This window comes from Patagioenas fasciata, chromosome 16, assembly GCF_037038585.1.
Source record: "Patagioenas fasciata isolate bPatFas1 chromosome 16, bPatFas1.hap1, whole genome shotgun sequence".
Classification (NCBI taxonomy): Eukaryota; Metazoa; Chordata; class Aves; order Columbiformes; family Columbidae; genus Patagioenas; species Patagioenas fasciata.
The window spans coordinates 14220708-14235844 of NC_092535.1; the positions used below are offsets into that span (position 1 = coordinate 14220708).

The 15137-nt window shown below is 34.8% G+C and overlaps 1 protein-coding gene across 5 annotated transcripts in view; it reads right to left on the reverse strand.

Annotated features, from left to right (window-relative positions):
* SYCP2 (synaptonemal complex protein 2) overlaps positions 1–15137 on the reverse strand; it is a 28139-nt gene that overhangs the window by 5562 nt on the left and 7440 nt on the right. For 4 of the 5 annotated variants that reach the window (XR_011741654.1, XM_071815779.1, XM_065849799.2 and 1 more), the window contains 25 exons: positions 14871–14916; positions 14575–14670; positions 14081–14141; positions 13412–13560; positions 11981–12055; positions 11361–11513; positions 10821–10920; positions 9499–9617; positions 8662–8757; positions 8461–8533; positions 8297–8354; positions 7753–7874; positions 7333–7430; positions 6693–6811; positions 5927–5957; positions 5249–5313; positions 5084–5141; positions 4336–4391; positions 3770–3818; positions 3475–3649; positions 3016–3086; positions 2079–2300; positions 1386–1566; positions 708–952; positions 419–589 (listed from right to left, as the gene is read on the reverse strand). Coding sequence is in view for 4 of the 5 variants with exons in the window: in XM_071815779.1 (XP_071671880.1) it covers positions 419–589; positions 708–952; positions 1386–1566; positions 2079–2300; positions 3016–3086; positions 3475–3649; positions 3770–3818; positions 4336–4391; positions 5084–5141; positions 5249–5313; positions 5927–5957; positions 6693–6811; positions 7333–7430; positions 7753–7874; positions 8297–8354; positions 8461–8533; positions 8662–8757; positions 9499–9617; positions 10821–10920; positions 11361–11513; positions 11981–12055; positions 13412–13560; positions 14081–14141; positions 14575–14670; positions 14871–14916 (2689 nt within the window). In the remaining variant the exon portion in view is untranslated. The remainder of the gene's footprint in view (positions 1–418; positions 590–707; positions 953–1385; positions 1567–2078; positions 2301–3015; positions 3087–3474; positions 3650–3769; positions 3819–4335; positions 4392–5083; positions 5142–5248; positions 5314–5926; positions 5958–6692; positions 6812–7332; positions 7431–7752; positions 7875–8296; positions 8355–8460; positions 8534–8661; positions 8758–9498; positions 9618–10820; positions 10921–11360; positions 11514–11980; positions 12056–13411; positions 13561–14080; positions 14142–14574; positions 14671–14870; positions 14917–15137) is intronic. The other variant, XM_071815778.1, reaches the window with a different exon arrangement.

Consider the following 15137-nt stretch of genomic DNA (forward strand, 5'->3'; position numbering starts at 1 on the left):
TTGCCAATGCTACAAGAGTTGTTATATTGAGAAGTACACTAATGCCAAAACTATGAGAGCGCTTCCTCACCTCTAGATTTTTTCCATGCAGATATCATAATACTTTAATCACTTATTTTTTATTGAAAGTAAAGAAGACAGTATTTACTCCATGTTATTTTTTAACACACTAACCATAACTGATCTTCTTGGGATACAATTCTTTCCTTGTAGCCATATGATAAACAATTCCTTAAGTTATCTCAAATATTTGAAAAGTAACTAGCAGCATTTCCCAAGCAGGTCACAAATAAACATTACATATAGCGTTTAGCGTTAAGAAAGATGCATTTCCCTTAAACCTCACCATCTGTAAAGCAGATAAAATAGATGAAAAGCTGCAGCTCTCTTCTGAAGAGCAAAGGATTTCGTAACATACCTCTTCTCTACTTCGGTTGATAGGCTCAGTGATATGTTGCAGTTTTCCTTTAATAGAAAGTGTGTCTGAAAAGCAATGTCTGAAACTTGAATCTTCATTATTATCACGTGTTTCAGATACAGATCCCTTTGCATGTTTTCCACTGACAGTTTTGCATGTCGTTAAGCTGAGCTACACATTAACAAAAAAAAAAGATATTGAAAGGAGATGCACAAAAGCATAGAACAGTTGGCAGCTGAATGGAACAATTTCAGTTCAAATAACTGTAGAGCAACTTCAATGTTCTTACCAAAGATGCTTCAGTTAAAACTGGTGAGAAACTTTTATTCCCAAATGTAAATTTTTTAACAGTCGTCTCAGAAGACTGATTTAGGCGTATACTTGGATTATTCTTTTTTTGTGGATGGAAATTATTGGGAGATATTTCTTTCTCAAAGTTTAACATTTCCTCTTTTTCTGGTGTTGACTCCTGAAGATTAAATGATCTTTCACTGTAAGCATGTTCTTGAGTAACATCTGATATTCTTTTGGCACCTAGAAAACAGTTAACTGTCAGCACGTGGCATGAAAGTTTAAAAAGGTAAGTTAAAGCCCCATATTGCTAACTGCTCCAACTCGAGGTATTTGCAAGTCTCAGATACGTGGAATTTTACTTTAAGTGCTGGTAGATAACTTGCCACACTTGCCCTTTTGCACCCTCCACACTATTTTAGTGGTACCAAATTCATTCTAACACTTATATATTGCACTTGTATATTCTGCCGGTGTCAAATAACTGCACCAACCTATAAAAGTGTTAGTGACATATTAATACACTTCCTTTAATTATGTGGTACACACTGAATTGGGGGATATCTCTTATTGCAAAAGCATGAAATAAATGTAAAATTGTACTACTGTTCTAATCCTCATTTAACCTCCAACTTTTGATACAGTATTGCTATAAATTAAAAGTCAAAATACCTACATCTCATTGCCTCAAGAGATGCAGGGCTCTCAGATGAAGGAATTTCAACATCCATTTTTTCTGCAGAATTCTCTGATTTTGCTTCATGTACATACTCAGCCACTCCCCTGGGCTCCACAGACACAATATTCTGGAGTTCTTTTTGCTGATAATCATCCTTGGTTTTCCCATTCATATGTTTCTATTAAAATATAAAGTTTATATAAACATTATTTGTAAACATATAGAAGCCTATACATAAGAAGGTAAAGAGCATACATACCATCGAACAAGCAGAAGGTCCAAAAATGAACATCATTAGAAGTATTTAAATTCAGAAGCATATCAGGTGTTCTAAGACCAATAAGCATTAAATTTGTTTAATTGAGCACTCAAATTTCTACTCTTATGAACTTCTTAAGGAGGCAACTACCAATGCTTCAGGATTTAATCAATAAAGTTCGCAGACCTATCCACATACATTGTTATGCTAAAATAATAAAAATGTTTTAGCACACAATGTCATTGCTTAAGTTACTAAAAAGTTTATGAATGAATCGTAAAAAGGGGCGCTACTAGATAATAAATAAAATTCATTTCAACTTGCTCATATTGGGCACTTAAAATTCAGCAGTACTAAGTACAAAGTAGACCAGAGTTGATTTCAAAAAATATGGCAGAAGTGGATTTTAAGAATAAAGTGCAACTGTATACCTGCATTTTTGATTTGTCCTCTTTCGAGGTGCAACTGTATACCCATCGTTTTGATTTCTCCTCTTTAGAGGCGCATGCTGAAGATTGCCTTTCACTCTCTGATTCTGAACTGGAAGGTTCTTTGTAATTTTTTGCTAATGCTGCTCTTCGAGGTAGTTTTTGTCTGGTGGTTTGTTCTGTTGTTTCATCAGTTATTGTATTCTGTTTTTTACTTTTGTTTATCTTTGAAAGAATAAAAAACATCTTCAGTTTATATCAGAATGATTAATAAATATATAAGAATAAACGGGAGGTAACTTCATTTAATTACTTGACCTCCATTATTTCAAAACAACCAAAAATCTTAACTATACCAAAGCTCAGCAAGTCCAATCACCAGTCTAAGCATCTTGGGAACAACATTTTCACTGTGGATAAGGCACAGCGAAGTCAGGAACGTAAGGGTCAAAAAGGTGAAGAGGCAAAATACATGCCAGCTTTGAATTACAGCAAAGCTGCAGTGGGTTTCCAAAGCTTTCTCTTGAGCTGGCTTGAAATAAAACAAAAGCCTGTATAGAGAGCAGGAACCAGTTTCCTTCATCATCACCCTGACCTGACTACCTTAACAACCAGACCAGAATCCATCTGCTTTTCTCTATGTCCCCCTTCTACATCAGAACTAGTGCCACTCTCTCTCCATAGCAGTTCATGTTCAGGAATAGAGCAAAGCATATGTAATGAGCATTCTAACTCACAGCTCGTGGTATGCCTGAAATATTAACTGAAGACAATATACAAAGAACAGAGAACCTATAAAGAACAAACTGTATTTAACAAATGATCTTGAAATAAGCACAGAGAAATGGCACATATTTATGAAAAATTATTTAAAAACAGTTTCTCTAGTGAGAAACATTTTAAGTATGTATGGCAAGCCTAGTTACAAATTTACATTTACCTTTTTCTTATTTGCACTTTTGCCTTTAGGTTTATCCACATGGCAAGCAGGTGCAGAGAATTTATCTGCTGCTACAATACATAAAGTTAGAAAAATCAGCAAAATATACAAATAGTTGGCACTTTAGGCTTTTAGCAGTCCAATCATAGAATCACTTTTATGCCTGTAAACTTACTGATTCAGTAAACAGCCTTCAGCACATTATTTGAAAAAACCAAAGGTTTTTTTGCTGACAACCTTTGCCTGTCCCATCCTCCAATGATTTTCCACGTTAAAATACAGACTTTTTGGAAATTAACATTTATAAATGACTAGAACCAACCTGAAAGCTCATTATGCTTCCATATAAGACAACAACAACATATTGTATCTGCAACACAGCACATTACGTGCTGTGCAGTTAATATCTATGGACAAACTTATAGCAGCATACTTAAGAATTTTTAAAAGAATTCTTACTTTTGTCTGTGCTTACTGGTTTCCCTAAGTTTTTATTTCTGCTGTAATCAATTAACTGGGCTTTAGGTTTTCGATTTGATTCATGTAGCCAACTAACATCTGTCTTGCTGTCATCACCTCTGTATTCTGTGTCTGTGTCACTAAAGAGATGCTTCTTGTTTTGATTGTTTCTAGTCTACAAAAAAGCAAAAAAGTTGTCAATTAATTTATTTACTTTTAATGTATCTTTCACTTTCACTATTGGTATTCAAAAGGAAGAAGACAAGATATACTGATCCACAAAAATCAGCCTTACTTTTTTTTTCCCTTTCACTTCAGTGCTAGTTTTACTGTCATCCGCATTCCTTAATTAGAAAAAGAAAGAACATCTTTAAACAATACATTTAAACATATTTGTTCTAGATATTTCTACTATTCATGTGATATGCGGATTAAGGATTCAAACAAACGTATCTTTTGTTTTCACATCCGTTTTGGAACTACCCATTTACCTTAAACCCTAAAGGATGTGCATATTTGCTAATGATCAGTAAGAACACACAGTAACAATACATCCCTTTGCAGGCTGATCATCAACAAAAAACTCCCCCCTCTATTCAGAAGCTTATATCCCTGTAGTGTTCCAAGAAGAGAACCAAATTTGTTTTCTTCATGAAACACATTCTTTCCTTTTATCAGCTTCCCAAAGGAAAACCATGAAATGGCTGAGGAGATCACAGCAGCTATGATTATTGCTTGAAAAAACAACAGTTGAGAAATATTGTCATGCATACATTCCCTGGATTTTCATGACAGAATGCTGGAGACTGCACACAGTACTATCCTTGATGGTAACCAGAAGAATAGGATGCAGTACCCTACCATTTTTTGTTCAGATTTGTACGAACACCCAGTTCAGTATCATGCGATTCTTGGATCTAAACATGTAAATAAGTAAGAAACAAGTGAAAGTTTTCATTAGTTATACAATTTAAACAAAATTAAACAAGCCACCAGACAGTAACATCTACGGCCTTTTTTGCTCAGTTCTTATATTCATCAATTAACTTACGTTGATTGATTTCTATCTTAGGAATTATTAAACAACAGAGCTGACAGTTAAAACCATCGAGAACTGACTGAAACTGTCAGTATCTCAAACTAATACCTTACTTTTCCTCCACTTGCTTCACTACCTTCACCAATTCAGTGGGCTCCTCTGAGCCATAAGAAGCAAAACCATCTTTTGTTGTCTTTTGCTTTTATCTTAGCTAGACTTTCTTTTTACTCAAACACATGGGCAAAGATGTCTTTACAATGAGGATTGGAAGGAAGGCAATAATGCTTTCAGGATAATAGGATACATTTAAAGATAACAATACTCCTAGCAAACTTTTATTCTTAATTAAGGAAAACATAGTAATAGCTTTAAGGGGCCAGAACCCTAGGACAGCATCTATCATTATACATTTGAAAGTGATGGAGGTATTTACACGGCAAACTTTTTTTCCCTCTTAGTTTAGTGATACAATTTGAATTTTTAGACATTAACTATACTCTCAGTAGACATAATTTGACTGAGGTCCTTTATATTCTATTCATAACATATCAGTTTCAGTTATATTCTTACTCCAAGCTTTATTGTAGGCTCATCAAACCCACTGATGTTAAAGTTGTAGACATCATCCCTGTCAAACAGACACAGAGATCAATTTCATGACTAAATTAATGAACATTTCACAAAGTTAGGTATGGCTAATTAGAAATCTTGTTTGAAAAGGTTTTAACTACTTACACGTTATTACCAGCAGTTATATTGAGACAAGTAGTGTTTTTTGTGTTTCTATCCTTAGTTTCGTCCTATACGTAAATAAAAAGTTAATTCGTGTCAAATTGGGACTGTGCATTCATACACACTGTCATCTCAAAATACAAGTAATTCATCACGATCATATGAAAAGACCTGGCAGCTGCTCAGGTTTCCACTTGATTAGCAACAGTACAATATGACAAAATGGGGACAAGAGCCAGTAGAAACTAAACCTTTTAGAATTTATCCCTTAAGGATATCAATAAAACCTCAGCATTTTTTTTTCGCCACAAACATTAAGACTAATTTCTGTGTCCTGGCTATATGTCATTTAAGGATTCTATAGTATCATTTACTATATTTTTATTCTACATATTTACCAAGGCCTTGTTCAAAAGGAAAAGATTCAATTACATAATATGTAAGCAGAAATTAATTTGGGTTTCACTGGCTGATAGTTGCCTGTAAAAATATTATTTGACATAAGTAAATACACAAAAAAGTATTTTAAGTATATACAGTCAATGCATAAAGAACATTAACATCTACACATATTTAACAATCGGTGATACTCGTGAACTTTGCTTTTACATCTACTAGCTACCACCACATATGTACATACAACTGATATGAAGAAAAATCCAACAAAAGCAATAATGTTACCTTAGAGACAAAGGGTTTACTTAAATGTGACCTAAAAAAATAAGGATACATTTTGTTAAATGCTAATCAGAAAATATGCATTAGAGTAATGCTTAGATAAATAAAGGCCTTATCAAACACAACAAGTTTATTCAGGCAATTACATGCAAACCCATGTGGATGAAAATAGATCAGCCCCTTTCATTTTTGTGCAGATCAGCCCCTTGCATTTCCAAGTCCCCATCCAAAAGGTTTAAAAGATGACGTAGCTCAAACTATTCCAGTCCTTTGTCATCCAGTCACAATCAAACATGCAGAGCATGTGATTACATGTCAAGTATATCTCCAAGCAGCAGTTCCAGCAAGGTACAACTGATTTTCTTATTTAAGAATTTGTTAAATTTAAACTCTAACAGTCAATTCTTTCAGGAAGATACAACTAGGAACTTTAGATAACCAAAAAATTGATGACTGAATAGAGGTTTGGACCCCAGACTAGGATGATACCCAACATGCCCATGAACTATTCCAGTTAAAACTCTCTCCACAAAATATGTCAATGAATTAGTGAAAGATGACTGAACAGAGTTCTAACTGCCCTTGTAGTTATTTCAGCTACTGAACTATTCCACGACTCGTCTCCTACTTTTCAATACCACACGTTTTACCAGAAGTGAACAAACGATTCAGGTGAAAGCAGCACGTGAAACAACTGTAGGCAAAGAAGCAGATCACAAGCAAATCCACATACACAAAGAGAATAAGCAAACAATAGTTCACATCATACCTGTTAAAACCCAAGCAGTCTCTGGCTTTGCTTTTCTCATCAGTGTTTATTTTGTATCTGTCACTGATTTTATTAATTAGTGATTTTGTTGCATCTGTAATTTCTTTAAACTTTGTTTTCTATTAAAAAAGAAAACAAGAGTTAAAGGCTCAACTTTGGACAGACTCAACAGAAGGGCAGAGCTGCAAACAGAACTACAGGTGCCCAACAATTACCTGAACTTCATTTAATGTCATCTGGATGTACTAAATCACATCCCTTTGAAGCCCCATTTTCCCTTGCATTGCCCAAACAATGAGCAATAAAACATCAGTTTAGCAGACATTTTCTTTCAAATGTTGTGGTTTTGTGTGAAATAATATTTAAAAGTGAATGAAAAGCGTATGAGAGCACAAGCTGGAGCTTATTTAAGAATTATTTTTAAAAAAAATATTATTTTCTAAAAGAAATTCAGTGTAAACCAATCTTATGTTATACTGAAAAAATAAACAGCGAAGCTGACATTATTTATTTTGTATTAGCAGAAAGTCAACTAAAAATCAGTCTGTGACTAAATGAAAGTAAAATACAAATTCTGAAAGACTGAAAATTTGACAGTTCTCTTAATTGCAAGTCAAAGAAACGAAGGTAAGAAACTCACCATCTTTGATTGGTTTGGATTTATGGTCTGTTTTCTCAAGAGAACATCAGTTCCCTCTTTTGCAAAACCAGGATGCAAAGGTGTTTCAGACACTCTAGCTGAAAGAAATGTTTTAAACGATTTTTCAGTAGTAGTTAAAATATTTTTCCCTTCTGTACTTAACAGTTTCTGTTTCAAATGATTAACACTCTGACTGTCCACTAAGTATTCTGCAGTTTTCTTCCCTCATGGTATCAATTTAGTTTTCTTGAGTTTCTTCTCAAAATATTTAACAGAAAGCTTTTTGTTTCACAGCTCTTTCCTTAACAATGGAAACTAATACAAGGGGGAAGAAAGCACGGCTCTAGGTTAAAAAGTTATCTGAAACATTTTTAACATTAACAGTTAACAAAGCGTGAACATAACCTGGATGGGACGTACATGCCAATGATGGATTTAGCTTCTGCTTGTCACCAGTTGTTATATTCTTCTGAGGAACAGAGCATGCTCTTTTTTTACATGTTTTACTTTTATCAAAAGAGCTCTCCAGAAGATCAGACAGCCTAACAAAGATAATGAAATCTTATTACCAGTGAACTGCAGAAGGCGAGTCTTAACTACAATAAATATGCATCACAAAATAGGATAATAGTGACGTCTTGTAGATCTCAACCCATTTTACACTGATACCTAAGTCTGCTACCATTGTTCAATTAACCAACACAATGTAAAATGGCAAACCTTCAGAAAAATAATGTATTTTTAAGTCAACAATATCCTATGAGCATCACTAAAGCTTGAACTCTAGTAGCTCTGTGGTGTGTCAAATCTATTTTTTACAGCACAGTTACAGAATCACAGAATGTTAGGGCTTGGAAGGGACCTCAAAAGATCATATCACCTCAAAAGAAATTCTGGCAATACTTGAAAACATTCCTTTCAAAGGGAGTGACAACAGTGACTTGGTATTCTTTTTCAGACTTACAAAGCTCTGTTGTTTCTCTCTACTGGTTGAGAATCAGCAACAATATCTAGCATTTCATCTGAATGAGACAATGAATTTGGTATCAATTATTATTGTAAAAGAAATGGGAAAAAAATAAAATAATTTTAAAAGTAAGCACTATCAACAGTTGTAGAATTACGTGCCTGAAGTTTGCTTTTGTAGGGTCTCATTTTCTGTCTCTTGTATCATTTCGAAAACTTCTTCAGCATACATGTGCTGCAGTGGGATAACACCCCAAAGAAAATATTAGCACAGGACTATAAAGAGTGTAGCCTCATAAACTTGTACTTTCCCTAATAAAATATGAAATTATTTTTTCATATCATAGAAGGAGATTCCAGTACCTTTTCAGGTAGTTTTGTCTCTTTTCTATTATTTGACTTCCTGATCTTCTGTTCTGTTTCACAGATTTCATTGTCTTGTTTACATCTTTGGCCAGTCTAAAAAGCATAAGTAGTAACACTGACAATTACAATCCATAAAGACAAAATAAGTAAAATTCCCCTAGAAAGTAATGCTTGTAATATTCTAAACTACGCATTCTATATTTTAAAGCCTTTTTCTAAAGCAAAAAGATGCTTCAGAATCCCACAGTCTGGGATTTGGTCTGAATCTGACCCAGAAAGACATTCAGTACCACAAATAAAATAGAAATGTTACTTTGAAATCTTTGTTCAACTGGAACAAAAGCAAAAATACATACACTCAAACAGCAGTTCAGTGACAAGTTATGTAGTTTTGGTTGATTTTAGTGAATGCCTAATCCCAAATACACTAAACCCAATGCTATAAATGCTATAACCTGACGACATTAACATTGGACAACTATAGCTGAACATATTTAAGAGTATTTCAAACACTGCACAATTAATTTGAGATTCACCGCATACACTGTTCTCATATTACAGACAAAGGAAGAATGGTGGTGACTTAACTCTAGGGTCAGAACTGGTGACTGAATGCAAATCTTGTCTTATTTTGTAACAGTGCAGTCTGAACTTAGACATATTAATCCTGAAATCCAGAGGACAAGATGACATTATGCAATAAAGTAAAACACACTATTTTCTAAAATGAGTTACTGACTGCAAAACCCCAGCTCTTTAAGATATGAATTAGGAACAAATTAGAAATCAATGTTATTTTTAAATAAAAGACTTAGCTACAAATGACATGCATACTCCAGTAGGTTCTTGATAGACATTCTTTGTTCTGGTCTCATTTACTGCATTATTGTTAGACCTTTCAGCAGAGCTGACCATTTCCAATGGTAATTTAAATCGCCCTTCAGATGGAGTGGCTGAAAACAAACCAGAGACCTGTTACAATTGTACTATTTCTGCTATTACAATTACTGTGCTGTTTGTGAAAAAAATATGAGGAGTCTTGCCTATGATCACATCTATTCCATAAACTGTAGGAAAGCTGACTAGTCTTTTTATCAACTCATTATGTACGTTCTATAATTCTGTTGATTTCAATTAAGTGACATGGAGGTTAACAAGCCCAGAGACTGTGGATGTCTGGAGGCAAGCAATGCTTTTTACAGCCTGGCTCTGGAGAAAATAGTTGGTCACCTATTTAAAGATTTCACTGTAATGTATTTTTGCTGGAATACACTGTGTCATTAAATTCCAAATAAAAAAGTTAGAAAAGTTTTCATCTTGTTCCATCCTAATTTGAAAATGCTTTCTTTTCTAGCCTCTGTTACTCCTGATTTCTACACCATACATGGATATACATAACTGAGGCTACTGATGAACTTGGGACAGTTAAAGTAAAAAAAAAAAATTAAGTTTGTTAGTCATGCTGTTCTGCCACTAGCTGTATCCCCACTTTCTACTCGTCATTGTCTTACAAATCTCTCCCTTGCAGAAAGTATTAAATATCTGTTATGGTAAGACTGTTAGGAGGAAAGTGATGACTCCTATTTGTAATAAAGCCTCTAAGAAGCATTTCTGATGTAAGCATCAGTAGCACTGGACCTGTGACTCCAACTTTCAAGGGATCCTGCCTTGCTCACCAGCCACCTCACCAACTTCCCCTTGAAGAAACACATGCAGGTTCTAGATGTAAAATGCAAGTGACAGACGTACACATCAGAGAAAGCTGATTTTCCACTGCAACTGCTGTAAAGGCACAAACTGCTAAGAATTCTTTAAACCAAGAGATTTAAGGAGATGATAAAACACATATGTTTTAGGTTTTCTAATCAACTGCTGACTTCTCAGCTTTCTCTAGCACAACCAGCTGACTGACGGCAGCAGTAAAACTAATACGTGGCCTTCACCTGTTTGGAAGGCACATGCAGCTACTATCCTGCATCATGTCTATGGACCAGCAGCAAGAGGCCTAGTTTAAAAATGTCAAGTTTAAAGCACCTGCTAAGGAGATGTCATGAAGTCTACTTTTCATTTCCACCTCTGCAAAGGATCACAGTTCATGCTTGTATTTAAAAGATGATTTATAACATATTTTTACCTTGAAAGTAATGTACACTTACATGTGCTAATAAATTCAAGTGGACTCCTTGTGGAAAATCTTGTGGTTCCAGGAATAAGTACGGATGCTTCAGACACTTTCCTTTTACAAGATCTAGTTTTCTTGAGGAGCAGAAAAGAGTCGACCATCACACAGAGATTTAAGAATGACAACACAAGATTTTAGAAAATTATTTTCTAGACACTTTTAACACTTTCTATAATCGGAACATCAACTGCTGCTGCTGCACACATCAATGTACTGTGATTCTTACGCAATTTCCTTTTTTAGAGAAAGTTCACTGAAATACTTGAATTACATTATACTTAAAACTACTGTTTTTAAACGGAGATCAGTGACTTGTTTTCTGAATTAAGTCAATAAAGCACAGACAAATTCTGTCCCTTGTTAACAATCAAAGTAATCAAGATGATTCCCAAGATTCTTATTAATTATATTCCAACTGCAAAATAACAGAGGTTTTATATTATAAATTATGATAAATATTTAAACTGAATTGTCTTTTTGATGTGCTCTTTTCTGTTTTGATAAACCTGCTAACCTTGGAGGAGCCATCTCTGCTTTTTTCTTGATTGTTATTTTTATTCGGAGTCCTCAAAGTTCCAGGAAGTTGGTGGGTTTTGTACTTAGGGTGTTTCTCCTCTTCAGATTTTTCTTCCAAACATGGTGACAACTGACTTTCTGGTACCAGAACCTATATAATATTTTGGATTAAAAAAAAAAAATGGAGAAATATAAAACATAATAAAATCCAAATATTTTATAAAATACACACAGAGCAACTTCTTCATCCTAAGTAACACATCTCTTGCTGTAGATTCTTATAAACTGCAGAGCTCATGTACTTTTAGTTTGAAAAGCATTCTTCCTGTTATTTTCACTAACAAGGATGGGTTACCAAATCACAATTCACAGAAAAGAACTTCCCCTGTATATATTTGTCTGAAGTATTCTATGATTTGGATATTAATACCCTTTTCTACCCAAGTATACAATACATACATGCTGTACTAGAAATCACTTAACTGGTTTTAGAGTTATCTTTACATATTGGCATTTTAAAAGTCCTTGTTTTTATGGTGAATGATCATGAACAAATAATTACCAGATTATACATAAAAAAAAAGATAACAACCACCTCAGTACACTGAAGTAAAATACCTGTGATCCGCTTTCATCAAAGACGACATGTACAGTTGTTTTGGCAACTGATGAAGACTGCTTCTTACTAAAGCCCTACAAAATGAGTAACCATCTATGTAAAATATACACTTTGCTCACTTTTTTAAAACAAGAAACAGAAAGTCAGAGATCCTAAGTGTCTGAAATTAGGTTATAAGGGAAAATAGATTCTACAAGCTTATACCAGTTCCACTCCTCATGAGTTTCTCAGTCATTCAGACTTTGGGGCAGAGCAGTTTGTTACAAGCAGTAAGGAATAAGCTACAGCTTACTAAAATTTTTTTACTAAATGAGTAAATTCATAAGAGTGGTCCATGTACAGCAAAATGGGATAGGTAATGAATCATTCTGAAAAACTTAATAATTGTAAGCATCCAGCTCTTGTATTTCTGGAAAATCACATATGCAAAACTGACATTAAGCTATCACAGAATTACAGAGTGTTAGGGATTGGAAGGGACCTCAAAAGATCATCCAGTCCAATCCCCTTCCAGAGCAGGAACACTTAGATGAGGTTACACAGGAAGGTGTCCAGGCAGGTTTTGAATGTCTCCAGAGTAGGAGACTCCACAACCCCTCTGGGCGGCGTATTCCAGTGTTCTGTTACCCTTACTGAGAAGAAGTTTCTTCTCAAATTTAAGTGGAACCTCTTGTGTTCCAGTTTGGATCCATTGCCCCTTGTCCTATCACTGGTTGTCACCGAGAAGAGCCTGGCTCCATCCTCCTGACACTCACCCTTTATATATTTGTAAAGATTAATGAGGTCACCCCTCAGTCTCCTCTTCTCCAGCTCCAGAGTGCCAGCTCCCTCAGCCTTTCCTCACACGGGAGATGCTCCACTCCCTTCAGCACCTTTGTTGCCCTGCACTGGACTCTCTTCAGCAGTTCCCTGTCCTTCTGCAACTGAGTGGCCCAGAACTGGACACAATATTCCAGGTGTGGTCTCACCAGGGCAGAGTAGAGGGGAAGGAGAACCTCTCTGACATACTAACCACCCCACTTCTAATATACCCCAGGATGCCATTGGCCTTCCTGGCCACAAGGGCCCAGTGCTGGCTCATGGTCATCCTGTTGTCCACCAGGACCCCCAGGTCCCTTTTCCCTACGCTGCTCTCTAATAGGTCATTCCCCAATGGAAGCTGGGGTTGTTCCTACCCAGATGCAAGACTCTACACTTTCCCTTGTCATATTTCATTACATTTTTTCCTGCCCAACTCTCCAGCCTGTCTTATTAGGCATCTTTCCAAAGCTTAACGTATTATGGAAGAAATGCTATTCTCTTGTGATCTTAATCAGAAACTCTTGCTGTAAATAGATACCAATAATCACAGCTATTACAGCATTTATAATGTAGTGAGACAATTATTTTGAATCAAACAAAAACTATTTGAAAATGTGTTTAAATCTTACCTTACATTTACTTAATCCATAAATCTTTCCCATTACATCTTTGATTTCCAAGATAGAATCAAAATATAAAAAAATTTTCTCTCCTTCTTGATTACCCACATTTATTGGGCTTTTTAGATCTATTGTTAATAATTTCTTCAAATCTTTTTCTGTGCAAAACCAAAATGTGAAGAGTAATTTCACTACAATTTAACAACACCTCATATAATACTTGTTAATATATGAAACTTATTTGTATTCTTCAGTTCAGCTATTAAGATATATATTTAATTCACTCTAATCTACAATAAATTTTATTAGTGAAACAATTCAAGATTCCATCTTTCAGAAATACTTCTGTATATTAGCCTGTAGAATTTCCTTTGAAGGTTCTTTACTATAGATGCAAATCATAGATATTTATGAAACTATTCGAACTAGTTTAAATGTCATTGTCTTATGCCATATTTTGCATTGAAGTAACTATAAGACGTTATTTTGAAATTATTTTAATAAAATCACACCTGCATGCCTAAAATGCAAATGTGACTGCAGGACAATTTTAGTCCTGATAAAAACAGTACCTACAGTAGTTTAAGTAGGAATTTTGCTTTGCTGAGAACTGAGTCAGCACTTAAGAATTAATCAATTTGAAAATCCAAGTTAGTGTGTAACAAAAAGTGCCGATACCTTCAAGGCTGTACAACTCTACCTCTTCTTCTGGTATAATGACTGTTTCCCACTGATGATCCTTATATGAAAAAATACAGCTTTTTTAAAAAATAGAAAAGCATCATACCTCATTTAAATGAAGTGATTTTCACCTTTTAAATCCCCTCTTTCAAGGAGTGACAAGGGACATATGCTTCATTTATAACAACAAGGGATATTTCAGAAGAGCTTTGGTAGAGAGATTAATCTGAACAACTGAGTCTCATCTACAAAATTTATAACTGGAATTTTGTAAATGGCTTCTTGTTGACCTGTGCGTACGCTAAACTGCTCACAAACAGTATTAGAAAGTTGTTACATTGAAATTATTTGATCTAAATATGTACGGCAAATCTCGATTACATTTTTTCCCCCTTCACACTATAGATGCACATATAACTTCCACAGATACACTTCAAAATTGTATCTACTGCCTCAGGATAATCTGGTATGACAGACAAAAATTAGCTTACTGCATCCTCTGCTGCCACATAGAAAGATATGCTTCTGCTACCAACATTGAAATCAATCCAAAATTCTTCAAGATTTTCATCCAATGGTACCTGTAGCTAAAAAAAAAAAGAAAATAACTGAAAGCAACAATTTATTTGTTACAGTCTGACAAACTTAGATATACACGCACAGCTGTATACTTACGAAAAAAGAAACGTCTTACTTCATCCTTATTTTTTTCTTAACCAGAAGGCAAATAAATTCTTCAGCTGCATGAATGAAAATCTGTGGATATATGATTAATCCTGCAACTTACCTCATATCTATCAAGAGCTGCTGACAAACACGGATATGTAAAAACCCTGTAATAAAAGAATACTTTGTCAAGTATCCTAAATTGAATTTTGCAAATCTGAACACAGCAACTGGATTGTGTTTTCAGCACAAAACTTGTTTCCTTTGGAGACAAAGGGATCACAGCAATCAACAGAGCAGTCACTTGACTACACTTCTTCCCCAAAGCAGATAACATGAAATTTCAGATATTCTCACAATTAAAGCAGTGGACCCAGACCTCTTGTTA